Genomic DNA, 16,557 nt, shown 5'->3' with positions numbered 1-16,557 from the left:
AATTGGGGAGAAAATATTTAATGACAGGGAATGTTTATCAGTGAGTGTCCTTTAAAACACAAGGTAGGGCTGGAGATCCATCTGTAGCTTAAGTTTTCATGCCTGGCCCACAGTCAGGACAAATCTCTCTCACCTGCCAGTCCCACAGCCTCAGACCCAACCAAGTAAACACAGAGACTTATATTGCTTTCAAACTGTATGGCCGTGGCAGGCTTCTTGCTAATTGTTCTTATAGCTTAAATTAATCCATTTCCATTCATCTATACCTTGCCACGTGGCTCGTGGCTTACCGGCATCTTCACATGCTGTTTCTCATTGTGGGGGCTGGCAGTGTCTCTCTGACTCAGCCTTCCACTTCCCAGCTTTATTCTCCTCCTTGTCCCGCCTACACTTCCTGCCTAGCCAATGGCCAATCAGTGTTTTATTTATTGACTAATTAGCAACACATTTGCCATACAGAACATCCCACAGCACTTCCCCCTTTTTTTTTTTTTTCAAAAAGGAAGGTTTTAACCTTAACAAAGTAAAATTACATATAATTTGGGAATTTGGGCGTAGCATCTCTTACTACTTCCTGCTGGAGGGGGGGCGCTGTATCTTATGGGGATACAAAGAAAATTTTAGAATTATGGAATAGTCCGTGAGGCTGTATCGTCTGAGCCAGATGCCTTCAAACTGTTCTGGATGTTGGATCATCTGGGCCATGGTGTCATCGGAGACCTTTCAGGGGGTCTTGGCTGGTCAAACCTGACGTATCTTAATCTGGAACAAATCCATAGCCTTTGGCTTTCTGTGGGAACAAAAGCAGAGAGAGACTCCTTTCCAAAGTAACATATCCTTTTATCCAAATTTTGAAGTCAAGGTACCTTTAAAATATACATTTTGGCATAACTCAACAGCTTTTACAATCAAATGTTTTTCTGCAGTTAAAAATCCCAAAGACAACACAATCCAGATTCTCTGTGTAATATCCATTTTTACATGGCTTATTTTTTATTCTACCTTTACTGTCTCTTTAATGACTTTATTTTTTAAAACTATGTATTTGTTTCTATAACTCTATATATCACCTTTTTTGTCTCTTTCAAGCCTACGTATCTTTTACACACATTGTAAACTATTACATCTGAATCTGTCTTATTGTGAATCTCTTGCCTTAAACTGCAGCAGCTGTGGCTGCTGGGTCCGCCCACCCCAGCTTCCCAACATGGCTACGTTTACCGCCAGCTCTGGGAGCTATCGTGGGTCTATGCTTTTATCCAAGCAGCATGTAGTCCAGAAACCTCTTTTTTTGTTTTGTACTGTCCAAGTCTAAATCCACCATGCAGCTTAATGTGCCACTTGCAGAGGCCTGATTCCCGCCATACTGCAGGTTGAGCACGCACGCCAGGAACCCACCAGTAGCTGAAACCAGCAGCTGCCGCTCATTTGAGAGAGACAATTAGGAAGCTGTTTTTAGCTCCGTTTTAGAATCTTTTTTCTCAGTTTTTAGGTGGAAACTCTTGCCACCACGTTGGACGCCATTTGTAGCTTAAGTTTTCATGCCTGGCCCACAGTCAGGACAAATCTCTCTCACCTGCCAGTCCCACAGCCGTTCAGACCCAACCAAGTAAACACAGAGACTTATATTGCTTTCAAACTGTATGGCCGTGGCAGGCTTCTTGCTAACTGTTCTTACAGCTTAAATTAATCCATTTTTATAAATCTATACCTTGCCATGTGGCTTGTGGCTTACTAGCATCTTCACATGCTGTTTGTCATGGTGGCGGCTGGCAGTGTCTCTCTGACTCAGCCTTCCACTTCCCAGCTTTATTCTCCTCCTTGTCCCACCTACACTTCCTGCCTAGCCAATGGCCAATCAGTGTTTTATTTATTGATTAATTAGCAACACATTTGCCATACAGAACATCCCACAGCAGTAAACCTTGGTTTGTCATGTTTTGAAGTGGAAAAAATGTTGAAATATGAATATAATCTGGATTATATTTTAAAAGTTGACACCCTATATAACTTTGAAAATGTTAGCATTTTGAAAAACTAGATTTAAAGCCAAAGATGATAAATATTTTTGTGGCTGTTGTAGGATTTCATCATCTGCATCGAAATGTTCCTTGTGGCCATTGCCCATGTACATTGCCATGTATTCTCCTACAAACCCTACGTGCAAGAGGCAGAGGAAGGCTCTTGCTTTGGCTGTTTCCTGGCCATGTGGCATGTGTCAGATGTCAGAGATGATTATTTCTCAACAAGTAAGATGCCTGGGTAAGTAACAGCTGTTTAACTTCTGTTAGTGTGAGTGTGTATATTGGGGGAGGGGGAGCGTCTGCATGTGCAGAAAAGGTCAGAGGTGAACCTCGGGTGTGGCCCCTCAGGAGCTGTTCAGTTTGGGTTTTGGAACAGGGTCTCTCACTGTCTTGAGGCTCACAGATTGAGCTAGGATCTCTGTCCAGAGGGCCCCAGGGATCCAACTCTGTCTAGCTAGCACAGGGACTGCAAGCATGCCCAGCTTTGGACCTCTGCTGAGGACTGAACTCAGGTCCTCAATTTTGTGTGGCAAGCACTTTGCAGATTGAGGTATCACCCCAACCTAAATACATAAGATTTACTCTAGTAATTTAAGAAATAAGAACATACTTAAAGCAGTACCATGATACAGGCTCTTCAAATTTGGGGAGGACAAAGAGCAGAACTATTTTTAAATGGTAAAATTAACTTTTGGCTAATAAATTTATATTGTCTTAAAGGGAAAACAATGAGAGGGCATAGCAACAAAAAAATGAGCCCTGACCAGTGACCTTACCACCTGCAGCCTCACGACTTCTTGCACGTAGCCCTTCACCTGCACGTCCCCCTTCACCTGCGCGTATGGCACGTCATGCACCCCTTCCCTCCTTCCTGCCCCCTCTCCTGCTATATAACCCTTGCTGAGGAGAATAAAATTTGCAGCTTGATCAGAACACACTGTCTTGCTGTCGTCCTTTCGTGTCTCACCCGTCCCTCTCATTCTCTCCCGCAGGTGGGTCGCCCCCGTTGACACCCCGCTGGCCGGGGCATCAGGCCTTTGGACACTCGATTACTTTACAGAATGCAGCCGCTGCATCCAAGTCATGTGAAGACATTGTCACTGATATCCCAGAAGAACAGGAACCTCCTGATACAGGCCAACATCAAGACTTAGAAGACACAGATACTTCACAGGATGCACTTTCTGAGGCCAAGCTGTGTGAAGATGTAATGATTAATATCCCAGAAGAGCAGAAGGAGCCCCCTAATAAATTTATATATTATCTTAAAGGGAGAACAATGAAATGTTATCCAGAAAAAAAAAAAAAAAAAAAGTTTTCCTGAAGACTTGGAACATTCTGAACACACAAGTTGGCTTTCCTGATCATCACAAGATGTAGTATCTGCAGGTTCAAAGCCATCCTCACTTGCCCCAGGACTAGGATGCAGCCCATACCTGCGAGGAGCCTCAACCACAGCGCGACCCGAGGACGCAGCGCCAGCAGCTGGTCATTTTTCTCTGTAGAGAGCCAGAAGAGAAAACAATCAAAGAAGAGAAAGTGCCAAAATCTCGGTTTGGTTTGTTTTCTTGGCTTTCGTAAGCTAATTTGTTTATGAAAATGCCCAGCGTGTGTAATCTGAGCAACTGGAGGCGATGGATCCGACCCCTGGTCATACTTACTTATGTAGTAGCTTGCTGATCTTTGTTACCTTGTGTGTTTGGAAGTTTGACCAAAAAGAAAAAGGTAAGAGAGTCCAGCACCTCTACCCTTTCTTAGTCTGTTTGACAGAGTCCCTTAGCCTTTAATGCTTGGGGGTCAGAAAAACATTTCATCTCTGAACACTTTGCCGCTACAAGTGGAGGTGGGACCGGGTGGAGAAAAATAGATCTTCACACCCAAAGCTCTTTTGAGAAAGAGATTTGGGAAGGAGGAGTCCAGGAGAGTGACTGCCTCCGCCAGAGTGGAGATAACGGCCACCAACTGACCAGGCAGGACAGTTTATATAGGGTCTCTTGGGGGAGGGGGGCGTCACCCAGGGATTGGTCAGTTTTGTGGGCTAGGATCAGACATGGCCCAGATTTCAGAGCCAAACTGTGTTTCTTTCACTGGCCTTTTTTTTCAAACACTAATTCTAAGGCCAGGGCACATTTCTTTCACTGACTCTGATTCTAGGGACCAAGAGTGTTTCTTTGGTACTGGTTTCAGAGTCAGGGCATATTTCCTTGTTTCTGGGTTTGGGGATAAAGTGTTCATTTCTCTGGTTCAGTTCCCAGACCCAGGCTGTGTTTCTTTCCCTGGTTCTGAGCTCCAGGGTCAGGGTGGGTTTCTTTAGCCAGCCCCTTTTCCCTACAGGATTGCCACGAGATTCACATCCTTTTGAGAGCAGACTGTACAAGATATCAGAAAAACAAAAAACTCCTTCAGTTGAGTTAACCACACAGATTTATTTTCTACCTTGTTAAGAGTTTATTAGGAACCCTGTCTTTAACTGGTGCCACCTTTAAAATCAGCACTGAAGAGGTAGAGGGAAGCAGATCTCTGTGAGTTTGAGGCTAGCCTGGTCTACATAGAGAGACCAAGACTCAAAATAAACACACACAAAAAACAAATAAACACACACAAAAAACATTTGATGTCAAAATATGAAACATAAACTACCTGGGAAACTGCCCCCTAAAAAATCCAAAATAAATCAATTTATGAAAGAAAGCCATGTTTAAAAAAAAAAAAGAGTTTAACTTTTTACTAGCCTTTGAGCTAGAATTTATAAATTCATTATTTATGAAATTATGCTTTATTTCCTTGCTGCTTAGAAACTGGGTTAGCATACAACTTAATACTTATGGTAAAATTTACATGCGGAGTGGGGGTGTCTGGGTCTTCAGATACCTACCTGCAATTTACAGGAAAAGATGACCTTTAGTGAATAATTATCAGTCAAGTTTTCCAAAATTAGGCCTTGTTTTTTTTAACTTGATGATTATTCTCTAGCTTAATGGTTCTCAGTTTATAATTTCTTTAAGTTAAAAGGACTAATCATGGGCTGGAGAGATGGCTCAGAGGTTAAGAGCACTCACTGGCTGCTCTTCCAAAGGTTCTTAGTTCAATTCTCAGCACCCACATGGTGGCTCACAACCATCTGTAATGAGATCTGGTGCCCTCTTCTGGAATGCAGGCATATATCCAGCCAGAACACGGTATACATTTAAAAAAAAAAAAAAAAGGAATAATCATATCATACATATCTAGAAAAACGTTTCTCTGTTAGTGACCAAAGTCAAGTAATTTTCCATAGATTTGCTGAAGTAAACGGACTCTAACCTCCACACATGCACACCTGCACTCACACACACAGAAGCACATGTGTATACCATGAACTGAGTGCCTTCAAGAGGAATTTGTTTTGTCACAGTCTTGAAAATTATTTTGGAGTCATGGGGGCCAGAAGGTTGCTGTCTAGGGAGGGTACTCTCAGGTTGCAGATGGCCATACTCTTGCTGAATCCTCAGGTGGTTGAACGATTTCATTTTGAGATCGCCAGCCCTATGAGACTATGACCTCATTTCATCTAAGTCCCCATCAGCTTTATCTCCAAATATGGCCGTTTGCATTAGGGGTTAAGTTCCGACCTCTGAAAGGGGAACACACCTAGGTACTAATGGTCAGACTTTAGACAGTGTCTGCAGTTAAAGAATGCTTGAGATCAAGGACAGAGAGAAGGAACAGCAAAGACCTGGCACCAGCATTTCCCAGGAATTCACAAGGAACCAATGAAGTGAATGCCCAGGAGGAGGGTTTCAAGGGGACATTCTGAATACTGTCCACTCTTGCCAACCTGCCTGTCACTCTTCACAAGTAGAAAGGTCAGTGGGAGCTTAGTGATCACTGAAGCTGGAAGGACCAAACCCAGAACAGAATTGTTGAAGTACGAATGTGTGGTGGAAACTTAGAATCCGGAGAATATATGAGTTTTGAAGATTTTGACTCCGAAGGAGCCTGAGAAATGATAGCACAATAGGTGGAGGGGACTGAGAAGTTTAAAGGAAGGTTTTGTTTTTGTGTTCAAGGTTAGAGGCTTAACTGGAGCATTTCCTCAAGATAGCTCATAAACAGCAAACAAGAATCAGATTCAGAAAGCAAATAACACACTAGGAATGGGCAAAATATTATGTAAATTTTTTTTTTTTTAGGAAGAGGAGGAGGAGGGTTCTTTTGTCAGGCTGTCCTGGAGCTCACAGAGACCTTCTGCCTCCCAAGTTACTGGGACTAAAGGTGTGTGCTACCACACTCTGTAACACCCTCTTCTGACCTCAGCAGGTACCCACACTTACACATGCACATATTCACACAGACACATACATAGAATTTACTAAAAAGTAAATCTTTTTTTAATTGCTACTAATTATTTGGGAAATACAAAGCAGTATTAGTAATCTAATGAAAATTTAAGACAAAAATATTGATCTTTATAGTTTTAATGTCAGAATCTAAACCAATGTGTTCTTTTGTTTTTCAAGGTTGGAATACACACTAAAGTATGGTTTATTGCTGGTATGTTCATGCTGGTGACGGTACAAGTATCCTTCTGGGGGATTCTGCAACACTTGGTGCATTTCACACAACCTGAACTTCAAAAACCTATTATGAGGTCAAATCTTAATGTATTTGCTATTACTACTATTGACTGACTTAAATCATAAACATATTAAGTGTTTTTTATGTTTTACTTTCTGTAGGATTCTTTGGATGGTCCCAATATACAGTTTAGATAGTGTAAGTATGTTTCATTGTATTGCATTAAGAATTCTTGGGCTGGAGAGATGGCTCATTGGTAAAGAGTACTTTGCTCTTCTAGAGGACCCAGGTTCAATTCCCAGCACCCACATGGCAGCTCACAACTATAATTCCAGTCCCAGGGAACCCAATTTCTGATCTCTGTAGGCACTAGGCATGAACATAGCACATATGCATACATGTAGGCAAAACACTCATGCACATAAAATAATAAAGTAAATATTTTTAAAAAATCTTTTATGACACCTTTTTTTCTGGTTTTCTGAAACAGGGTTTTTCCATGTAGCCCTGGCTGTCCTGGAACTCATACTGTAGACCAGGCTGGCCTCATACTCAGAGACCCACGTGCCTCTGTCTCCCCAGTGAGTGCTGGGATCAAAGGCGAGCGCCACCACCACCTTGCTTCTCTTCTGACACTTAACTATGCTTACTAAAGAATGCTTAATAGCCAGGCAGCAGTGGCACATGCCTTTAATCCCAGCACTCGGGAGGCAGAGCCAGGCAGATCTCTGTGAGTTCGAGGCCAGCCTGGTCTACAGAGCAAGATCCAGAACAGGCACCAAAACTATACAGAGAAAGCCTGTCTCAAAAAACCAAAAAAAAATGCTTAATAAAGTAATAAACACAAAATATTGACTTTTAAAAAGAGATTGATAGTGAAATTTTTCATGTTTTTTTTGTGTTTTTGTTTTTGTTTTAGTTGTTTTTTTTTTTTTTTTTTTTTTTTTTTTTTTTTTTTTTTTTTTTTTTTTTTTGAGACAGGGTTTCTCTGTGTAGCCCTGGCTGTCCTGGAACTAACCCTGGAGACCAGGCTGGACTCAAACTCAGAGATCCTCCTGCCTCTGCCACCTGAGTGCTGGGATCAAAGGTATGCACCACCACAACCCAGATTTTTCTTTCTTTCTGTTTTTACTTATTATTTGTTTTTATATTTTTGAGACAGGGTCTCACTATGTAGTTCTGGCTGTCCTGGAACTCACTATGTAGAGCAGGTTGGGCCCCAAACTCACAGAGAGCCCCCTGCCTCTGTTTCCCAAGTGCTGGGATTAAAGCCATGCACCACTGCAACTGGCCAAGTTCACTTATTTTAGTGTTGGTAAGGAAGATATTATAATGAAAAATGCAGATATTTCAAAACAAATATTTTTAATATGTAACTGTTTTCCTTGCTCGCTTGCTTAAATTTAAGATTAGGCTCTTAATCTTTTAAAGAATGAAATATTGTAATTACCCTCATCCATACGTAGCCACAAGAGAATACTTTCCACCCCAGGCATCAAAATGTGCTGATGCTCAGTTCCCTTATATAAAATGGTTAGCATCAGCATAGTGTGTCCCCTGTCCTTATGGTCAGCTCTAGATGGTTGATGACACCTGATAAAATATCAGTGCCATAGGTAGGTAAGAGGACCTCCATGAGTTCGAGGCCATAGTGCAGACCTGGGGTCAGGGGCTGTTACAAATATTTCTGCTCCAGGGTTGGCTGAACCCATAGATGCAGACTCTCATAAGGATGCTGATTGTTCACTATCATGCTTTTTAGTTACTAAGTCTTTTATTTGTACCCCACTCCACTCCAAAAAAGAAAATAAAAGGAAAAAACACTTTCCACAGTAGACACAACTAAAGAAAATGGCTTTAGCCAGATGTGGTGTTGCATCCCTTTAATCCCATCACTCAGGTGGAACTCTTAAGTTGGAGGCCAGCCTGGTCTACATAGTGAGTTGCAGAACCCCCAGGTTACATAGACCCTATCAGGGGAAAAAAAAAAAAAAGAAAAGAAAAAAGAAAAAAAATGCCTTCAGTAGCATTTTCTGAATCAGTAGCATTTCTCTTTAACATCTGTGCTTTTCCATAGTGGTTGGCCTTAAAATTCCCCAAAGTTGGAATATATGCCGATACCTGTAGAGACTGCTATGAAGCTTACCATTTATAACTTTATGACCTTCCTTACCAATAATTTAACAAAATTCGGATCCCGAATATAATGTTACACCTGGAAGCAAAAGATCAGCAACAGCCTCCCATTCCACTCTGCTGGTGTCCACCATTGGCGATGGGAGAGTAAGTGTGTTTGGTTTTGATGGGCCTCTGTGTGGGTCTTAAATATCAGTCAGCTCTCTGCAAGGGGTGGGGACAGTAGGCAGAGCCCTTACACTATGTAGCACGTAATACAGTTTGAAAGATAATAAAATACATTTTTACAATGTACATGTTGAGAGGTTTTTTTTTGTTTTTTGTTTGTTTTTGTTTTTATTTTTACATTGCTTACCCCAATAGAAAAGTTCATCAATGTAATGAGGGAGAAAACCTTAGAAAATGTTTAATCAGCATCTTTTTTACAGTTGGGAATTGGAGTCTAAATGATGGTGCACGTGATCACGCAGCTAATTGTCTTGTACTTGTCTCCCTGCTGAGACAAAGTCACTGACAAAAGCAACTTAGGAACACAGTTGAGGGTGCAGTCCCTTATGGTGGGAAAGGCACGTGGCAGGTGCATGACGTCATACTGCATCTGCTGTCAGGAAGCAGAGAGGAAAGCCGGAACTCAGCTCACTGCCTCGTGTTCAGTCCAGGGCCCCAGCCTGTGGATGGCCACCCACCCTCAGGGTGGTTTGCCTTGTCCCAGGAAATCTTTCTGTGAACATATTCACCAGGAAGCTGCATCCTAAATGTCAATGCTTTATACACATGCATGTGCACAAGCTCACAGTTCATTTGTGCCTCTGTTTTTCTCCTGTGTTAGTTAGAGCCATCACTATCAATTCTATCAGCAAAGTTCCTGAGATAATCAGTTTTATTTGACTCACAGACTCAGTTCATTTGGTCCTGTTGGTTTGCAGTGTATCATGGCAAGAGTGGGAAACAGGAAAAGACCAAGGTCCCAGCACCTTCTTCTGTTCCTTCTGTTCTGGGTTACGCTATAGTGGAGCTGAAGGGAGGCTTTAGGAGATAAAGTTATTAAATATTTTCAAAATGGTCTTCAGATTTCCATGTTGCCACCACATTCTTACCCTACTATCATTTAGGAGGACGAAATTGGCAGGATTCAATATAATTAGTGTCAGCTGTCAGCGTGATTTTAATTTGGAGGCTTTGCCATGTTCTGATGCCACTGAATAGTTGAGATGTTATGTTCTCTTTCTTCTGCAGAACGCTGCTCTTTTGATGCAAACTGGGAGTCCTGCAGTACACTGTGATCAGACCAATTACCACTCTTACAGCATTGTAAGTATGGCCTTACCTTAGCTTTTTTTCTTTTATCTTCATGATACATGACTGGGAATATAGCTCAGTTGATAAGAGTGTTTGCCTTGTATGCACAAAACCCTGGGTTTAATTCTCAACAAGACAGAAAACAAGTGTAGTGATTCATGGCAAATAATCCTAGCACTTGAAGGTAGAGGCAGAAGAATTGAGAGTTTAATGCCAGACTAGGCCCTATCTTAAAAACTAATCTCTATTCTTAAATGGAAAAAACAAATAGAAAAACAATGTTGATTAATAGTGTAAATACGTATATAAAAGCTGGATTCCATTACAATGAACAATGCAAAGGATTGCCACGATTTTCACATTCTTTGAGAGCAGACTGTACAACACATCAGAAAACCAAGATTAGGCTTACTAAAGTAAACAGACTTACTGAAGTAAACAGACTTTACTAAAGTAAACAGACTCTAAATTTTAAGTGTTGCTACCACTACACCTTAAGAATGTGTTCAGGGCTGGAGAACACTCAGTGGAGCACTCAGTGTTAACAGCACTTGGTACTCTAGCAGAGGTTTAGTGAAATCTAGTTCCAGAGTATCCAGTGCCCTTTTCTGGTCACCAAGGGCATTGCATGCACATTGTGCACAGTATACATGCAGGTAAAACATTCATATGCATAAAATAAGTCTCTAAAGGGTACGTATTAAGATACGGGTTTACTTGGTCAGTCATAAAGTTGATTTTTGCCATTTTGAAGGGTATGTGAGACGGTTGGTGTCTACGATGAAGGGAAATTTGGTTTCTCCAGTGCAAGGACTTACTTGGTTATAAGAAATTATTTGTCACAACTAGTAAGTAAATCTTCATTCTTCTTAATTGTACTAAATTTGTTTCTGTTGCTAAATATTATCAGATACTATTTCTTGAGAAAAAAATTACCTTTTACTTTGTACATGGAACTTGAAACAGCTTTAATGTATACCTTTATACAATATAGAAGTACAGTAATATGTTCATGAATGATTTGGTGACTTACATGCAGAGCTGTTTGCTCTTGTGACCACACAGCCTTGTGGGGATAAGCATGGTGTGCCTTCTAAACAAACAAAACATAATGCAATCGGCCGATTCAGTGAGAGGAAAAAGTCTAATTGGCATGAGAGAATAGAGTTTAAATAAAAACACAAGAGTTCACCAGGCAGTGGTGGTGCACACCTTTAATCGCAGCACTTGGGAGGCAGAGGCAGGTAGATCTCTGAGTTTGAGGCCAGCCTGGTCTACAAAGTGAGGTCCAGGACAGCCAGGGCTATACAGAGAAACCTTGTCTCAAAACAAGAAAGAAAGAAAGAAAGAAAGAAAGAGAGAGAGAGAGAGAGAGAGAGAGAGAGAGAGAGAGAGAGAGAGGCAGGGAGGGAGGGAGGAAGGAAGGGAGGAAGGAAGGGAGGAAGGAGGGAGAGACAGAGAGAGAGAGAGAGAGAGAGAGAGAGAGAGAGAGAGAGAGAGAGAGGAGAAAGAAAAAAGAGAAAGAGGGAAAGAGGGAAGGAAGGAAGGAAGGAAGGAAGGAAGGAAGGAAGGAAGGAAGGAAGGAAGTTTATAACGGAAATAAATGAGGTCTGTCTCCAGAGCTTTCTCTCATGTTCATCTCCATGACCAGCAGTCTTTTTTCTGGGAATGTACTCTAAAGAAATGGTAGAAGTGTTTTTGCCTTCTGGGATGTAATGCCCATTATAAGAAAGGACTGGAAACACTCTAAACCCGGTGGACATAGTTTGGTCTTCCCATTGGCATTTAGACAGATACTAAAAGTAAACCTTATGAAACATACACAAAAGTTAGCTACTTTCAGTTGAAAAAGATATTGGGGAACAAAATTTCATTTTAGTTCATGACAGATATTAGAAAATTGGGTTATGACTGTGGAATGTGCCTGGAGTGTTTGCCTATCACACAGCCCTGGGTCAGATCCCAGCATGAGGGTCACAGTTCCTATGTACAGAGAAACGGCTCAGTGCTAAGAGTCTGTTTGTTTTTAGTGGTACTAGAGCTAGAACCCAGGGCCCGGGAGTGTGTGACATGCACCCTGGGTGGTCCTGCTCCAGTGCAAGGGTCTGAACTTGGTTCTTGCTTTACTGCTCTCATATCCTGAAGTATTTTAAATGAGCATAAAGTATCTCCTGGTCTTAATGGGGAAAGTAAGCTTCCAGAAATGCTTCTTGCTGTTGAAATGCTGGTTGGTTATTATAACCGACTCTAAGATGTGAGCACTTATTTTAAGAAGTAAGGCCAGCTGGACTTACACACTGCTCTCAAGGAAATCGGTTTGTGTGATGTAGATTTCATGATCACAGTTATATTGAAACTGTGCTTATTGAAAAAAAAAACAAAATAAAACAAAACAAAACAAAAAGTAACACTTCAAAAGGAAAAAAAAAAAGGTAAGACTTCATATATTACATGAAACAATTTAGGAAATTCTTAAAATTCTTAAAATTAAGAATTAAGGGCCGGGCATGGTGGCACACCACAGAGGCAGGCGGATTTCTATGATTTCTAGGCCAGCCTAATCTACAATGTGAGTTCCAGGTCAGCCAGGACTGCTAAACAGAGAAAACATGTCTGGGATGGGGGGTGGAGAGGAGACAAAGAATTAACTTCTTGATTTGTTTTACCTGAAGACTGTTGAAATCCACTTTCATAATTTCAAAGCACTCTGTCAGAGGCAAATACCCTCCAGGGATCCGACTCATCTTCTCAGTTGTATATGGTTCAACTGCTTCTCCACTATCTACAGTAGAGTAGGCTGGGCTCTGAAATTTCACATTTGCTGGCAAATGGACACCAGCAATGTCCGTAGTGCCCACTCTGGTAAGAGTGTAAGAAAAGGAGAGGTAAAAGATGAGTTGTTTTTTTTAAATTATCAAAATCATTATCTAACTGTTGAGAAAATATAAATATAAAATGATGAAGTCTATACTAAAATGAACAACTTTGTAGGACTGAGAGATGGTTGCTGTTCTTGCAGAGGTCCTGACTCCCAGTCTGACTCCCAGCACACACCACCTGTAACCCCAGCACCAAGGGATATAACACACTCTTATGACCTATAGACACCCCATACACATGGCAGACAGTCACACAAACACACGTGCATAAATAAAAACTGAAAAACTTTAAAAAGGAAAATATTTAGAACACATATTCAACCAACGATTCATATTGAAATGTACACCTGAATTCCAGCAGGTTAACAGAAGACAAACAAAAATGAACAAACACCGAAACTTCACCCAAGAGGACAACCAAACAGCATAAGAGCATCAGTGATCACCAAAGCAATGAAATCAAAACCACACTACGTGCCACACCCCCACAATAGGAGCAGTCAACAGCCAGGGTGACTGAGGACACTGTCTCACATGACTGTATCTATTGGTATTCTTTAATGAATTAAATTGACACACCGAGGCATTTATAGACATAGAGTTGACAGTCAACCAGTACATCCCCCTTCAAACAACTTGGTAGCTGGGGTCTGTCTGTCTGTCTGTCTGGTATCCTTGTGCCTACCAACCTCTAACCATTTTTACTATTGCCCTGTAACATGAACAAAGATTAATGAACAATTCACAGCAAAGATGAGCAGTAGCTATGGACTGCTAATCAGTTCAGGGTGATTTTTATTTCTTTCCTTTATTCATCAACACTACCTAAAATATCTTTATGTTACCTTTACACAAGAAGGAGACATCTTTGAATGATTTAAAATTCCATTCTGCCCAATCACTGCATTAATGAACTTACTAAGAAAACCAATACTAAAATTTATCTTCACACTGGAAATCCTTACTTGAATCCTTCAATTGAAATCAATCTGAACTTAGTATTTTTCTATACAAACTTCTCCCACAGTTAAACGACAGTGAGCTGTATGAAAACAATTTCCATTTAGAAAAAGCTGGGCCAGGCAGTGGTGGCGCACGCCTTTAATCCCAGCACTTGGGAGGCAGAGGCAGGCGGATCTCTGTGAGTTCGAGGCCAGTGTAGTCTCCAAAGCGAGTTCCAGGAAAAGGCGCAAAGCTACACAGAGAAACCCTGTCTCGAAAAAAACAAAAAAAAAAGAAAGGAAGGAAGGAAGGAAGGGCGAGCGAGCTGGGTTTAATCCTGGAGTTCTTCTTAAAATAAGTAAGACTAAACATTATAAACACGCACTAAGCCTTGAAGTAGTAGTTTTGGGGTTTTTTTTTGGGGGGGGGTTAGAGGGAGGCTTTCTGAGTCAGGGTTTCTCTGTGTAGCCCCGGCTGTCCTCAACTTGCTATGTAAGCTTCTGGGCTCGAAATCAAAGATCCACCTGCCTCTGCCAGCACCCGCACTCCACCAGTGCTGAACTAAAGGCGTGCACCACCACTGCCCGGCTTGGAGTGTTCTCTAGCCACTCACCTGTGGTATCTTCGGATCTCTGCACACTCTACTGCCATCCCAAATATAACAGCACTTGCTGGGATAACTTTCCCATACTGTCCACAATTTCGCTTTTCTCCTTTGGTCTGAAAATATAACAAAAGTCACATCATTCCATGTACAAATAAGAGAGAGAGAGAGAGAGAGAGAGAGAGAGAGAGAGAGAGAGAGAGAGAGAGACTGTGTGTGTGTGTTCATGTGTGTGTGTGTGTGTGTGTGTGTGTGTGTGTGTGTGTGTGTGTGTGTGCAGGCTAAGGAATTTTTCCTTTAAAAAGTATTTTCACTGTTTTGTGTGTGTATATATAAATATATATGTTATTTAATGTTTAGAATACAAGTACAAAGAGGTAGAGAGGTGTAAAACTATATCAGTTCAGGATACAATTTAATGGAAAAAAAAAAAAGAGCCCAGTGATCGTGGCACATGTCTTTAATCCGAGCACTAGGGAGGCAGAGGCAGGCAGATCTCTGCAATCAAGGCCAGCCTGGTCTATAGGTAGAGCTCCAGGACTGCCAGCTCCATAGAAAAATTCTGTCTTGAAAACAAAACAAAAACAAAAATGGAGGGACTGGAGAGATGACTCAGAGGTTAAGAGCACTGGCTGCTTTTGCAGAGGACCAAGGTTCAATTCCCAGCACCACAAGCAGCTCACAACCATCTCTAGCTCCAGGCCCACAGGATGCAATGCTTTGTGACCTCCACAAGCACTGCACACATGTGACAAGCACACACACACATCCCACAGGCACACACACACTCATCAGGCGCACACAATTCCCACAGGTACACACACACTCAACAGGCACACACACACTCAATAGGTACACACACACTCGACAGGCACACACACACACTCGACAGGCACACACACTCCACAGGCACACACACTCGACAGGCACTCACACACTCGACAGGCACACACTGGCAAAACATTCAAACAGAAAAGTAAATACATATTCAAAAAACAGGAGAAAAAAAAAGCAGATGACATAGAGCTCAGCAGTAGAGAACACTGGCCATGTGTGAGGCACCAAGTTCAAGAAAAAAGAAAAACATCAAGGTCATTATCTATTTGAAAAATAAACTGCTGTTCCATGTTAAATACATATCATCTTCTATAAACAGTGGATTTTATTCAAGTCCCCTGATACAGCCAATGTATACAGTGAACGAACTGTACTATACATACGGCACATGGGCTATAGCAGAGGAGTTCAGTGTTCTGTCTAGTAGCCTTAACTCACTGAGTACCTTAAAATATTACCGAGCTAGTATTACTACCCTCTTTTCTAGAGATTTGCCAAAATTCCAAGCATTAACACTGTAAGATTCAAAGTACTTCCCTCTCCAACAACTACACTCAAGAATTTTAGTCAGTCCCTCCACAAATAACTTCATTCATACGACTCCCTTCTCATTGAACTCTTATCCGTAAACCTCACTGGTATGCGCGGTGTGCACTGTGTTACACCGCTGTACCTCACTGGTGCACGCGGTGCGCACTGTGTTACACCGCTGTACCTCACTGGTGCACGCGGTGCGCACTGTGTTACACCGCTGTACCTCTCTGGTGCACGCGGTACGCACTGTGTTACACCGCTGTACCTCACTGGTGTACCTCACTGGTGCACACGGTGCGCACTGTGTTACACCGCTGTACCTCACTGGTACATGCAGTGTGCACTGTATTACACTGCTGTACCTCACTGGTATACACGGTGCGCACTGTGTTACACTGCTGTTGAATGCTTTCTCTGGTTTCTTTTCAGGTACACAGACATACTCTGATATATTTCCAGTCTTGCGAACATTCTTGGGCCTCTTGAAATAATAAATTCTTAATCAGATTTGAGTGTTTTCACGTAGCTTACCTTTGGTTGCAGAAGTAAATGCTCCCATGCATGAATTAAACTCTCCACAATTCCTTCTCCAAACACACCTGCATCCACAGTTTCTGTTACAACTAGGGACACTCTATAGAATGATGTTTTAAAGATACATGTAAGTAAAATGACATGCTATTTCTATAAAGCTGTCAAGACAAGAGGAAAAGGCAAACATGTTATAGAAAATCCCTATGTGAAC

The 16,557-nt window shown here is 41.7% G+C and overlaps 1 protein-coding gene and 2 long non-coding RNA genes across 6 annotated transcripts in view; 2 read left to right on the top strand and 1 right to left on the bottom strand.

Annotated features, from left to right (window-relative positions):
- The first annotated feature begins 2,055 nt into the window (after positions 1–2,055).
- On the top strand, positions 2,056–11,141 carry LOC131911910 (uncharacterized). Of its 2 annotated transcripts, none has more exons than XR_009379459.1 (3): positions 2,056–2,249; positions 3,017–3,749; positions 10,771–11,141. It is a non-coding gene; the product is annotated as an uncharacterized LOC131911910 (long non-coding RNA). The 2 variants fall into 2 exon arrangements; XR_009379460.1 differs by having other exon boundaries at positions 2,056–2,262.
- The window catches only part of LOC131911909 (protein arginine N-methyltransferase 9-like), a 27,559-nt gene continuing 13,710 nt past the window's right edge, over positions 2,709–16,557 (bottom strand). Inside the window, exons 5-9 of one of the 3 annotated variants that reach the window (XM_059264338.1) lie at positions 16,344–16,446; positions 14,451–14,557; positions 12,683–12,875; positions 3,461–3,523; positions 2,709–3,219 (exon numbers count right to left, since the gene is read on the bottom strand). In XM_059264338.1, the coding sequence (XP_059120321.1) occupies positions 3,473–3,523; positions 12,683–12,875; positions 14,451–14,557; positions 16,344–16,446 (454 nt within the window). In that variant the 3' untranslated portion in view covers positions 2,709–3,219; positions 3,461–3,472. Of the gene's footprint in view, positions 3,220–3,360; positions 3,524–12,682; positions 12,876–14,450; positions 14,558–16,343; positions 16,447–16,557 lie in introns of those variants that run through there. The other 2 variants (XR_009379458.1, XM_059264339.1) reach the window with 2 other exon arrangements.
- Positions 5,437–8,775, top strand: LOC131911912 (uncharacterized). The gene is made up of 3 exons (XR_009379462.1): positions 5,437–6,654; positions 6,743–6,779; positions 8,659–8,775. It is a non-coding gene; the product is annotated as an uncharacterized LOC131911912 (long non-coding RNA).

Source organism: Peromyscus eremicus, chromosome 5 (assembly GCF_949786415.1).
Source record: "Peromyscus eremicus chromosome 5, PerEre_H2_v1, whole genome shotgun sequence".
Taxonomy (NCBI): Eukaryota; Metazoa; Chordata; class Mammalia; order Rodentia; family Cricetidae; genus Peromyscus; species Peromyscus eremicus.
The sequence above is the reverse complement of the archived record's forward strand: the minus strand, read 5'-3'. Positions and strand labels throughout refer to the sequence as shown.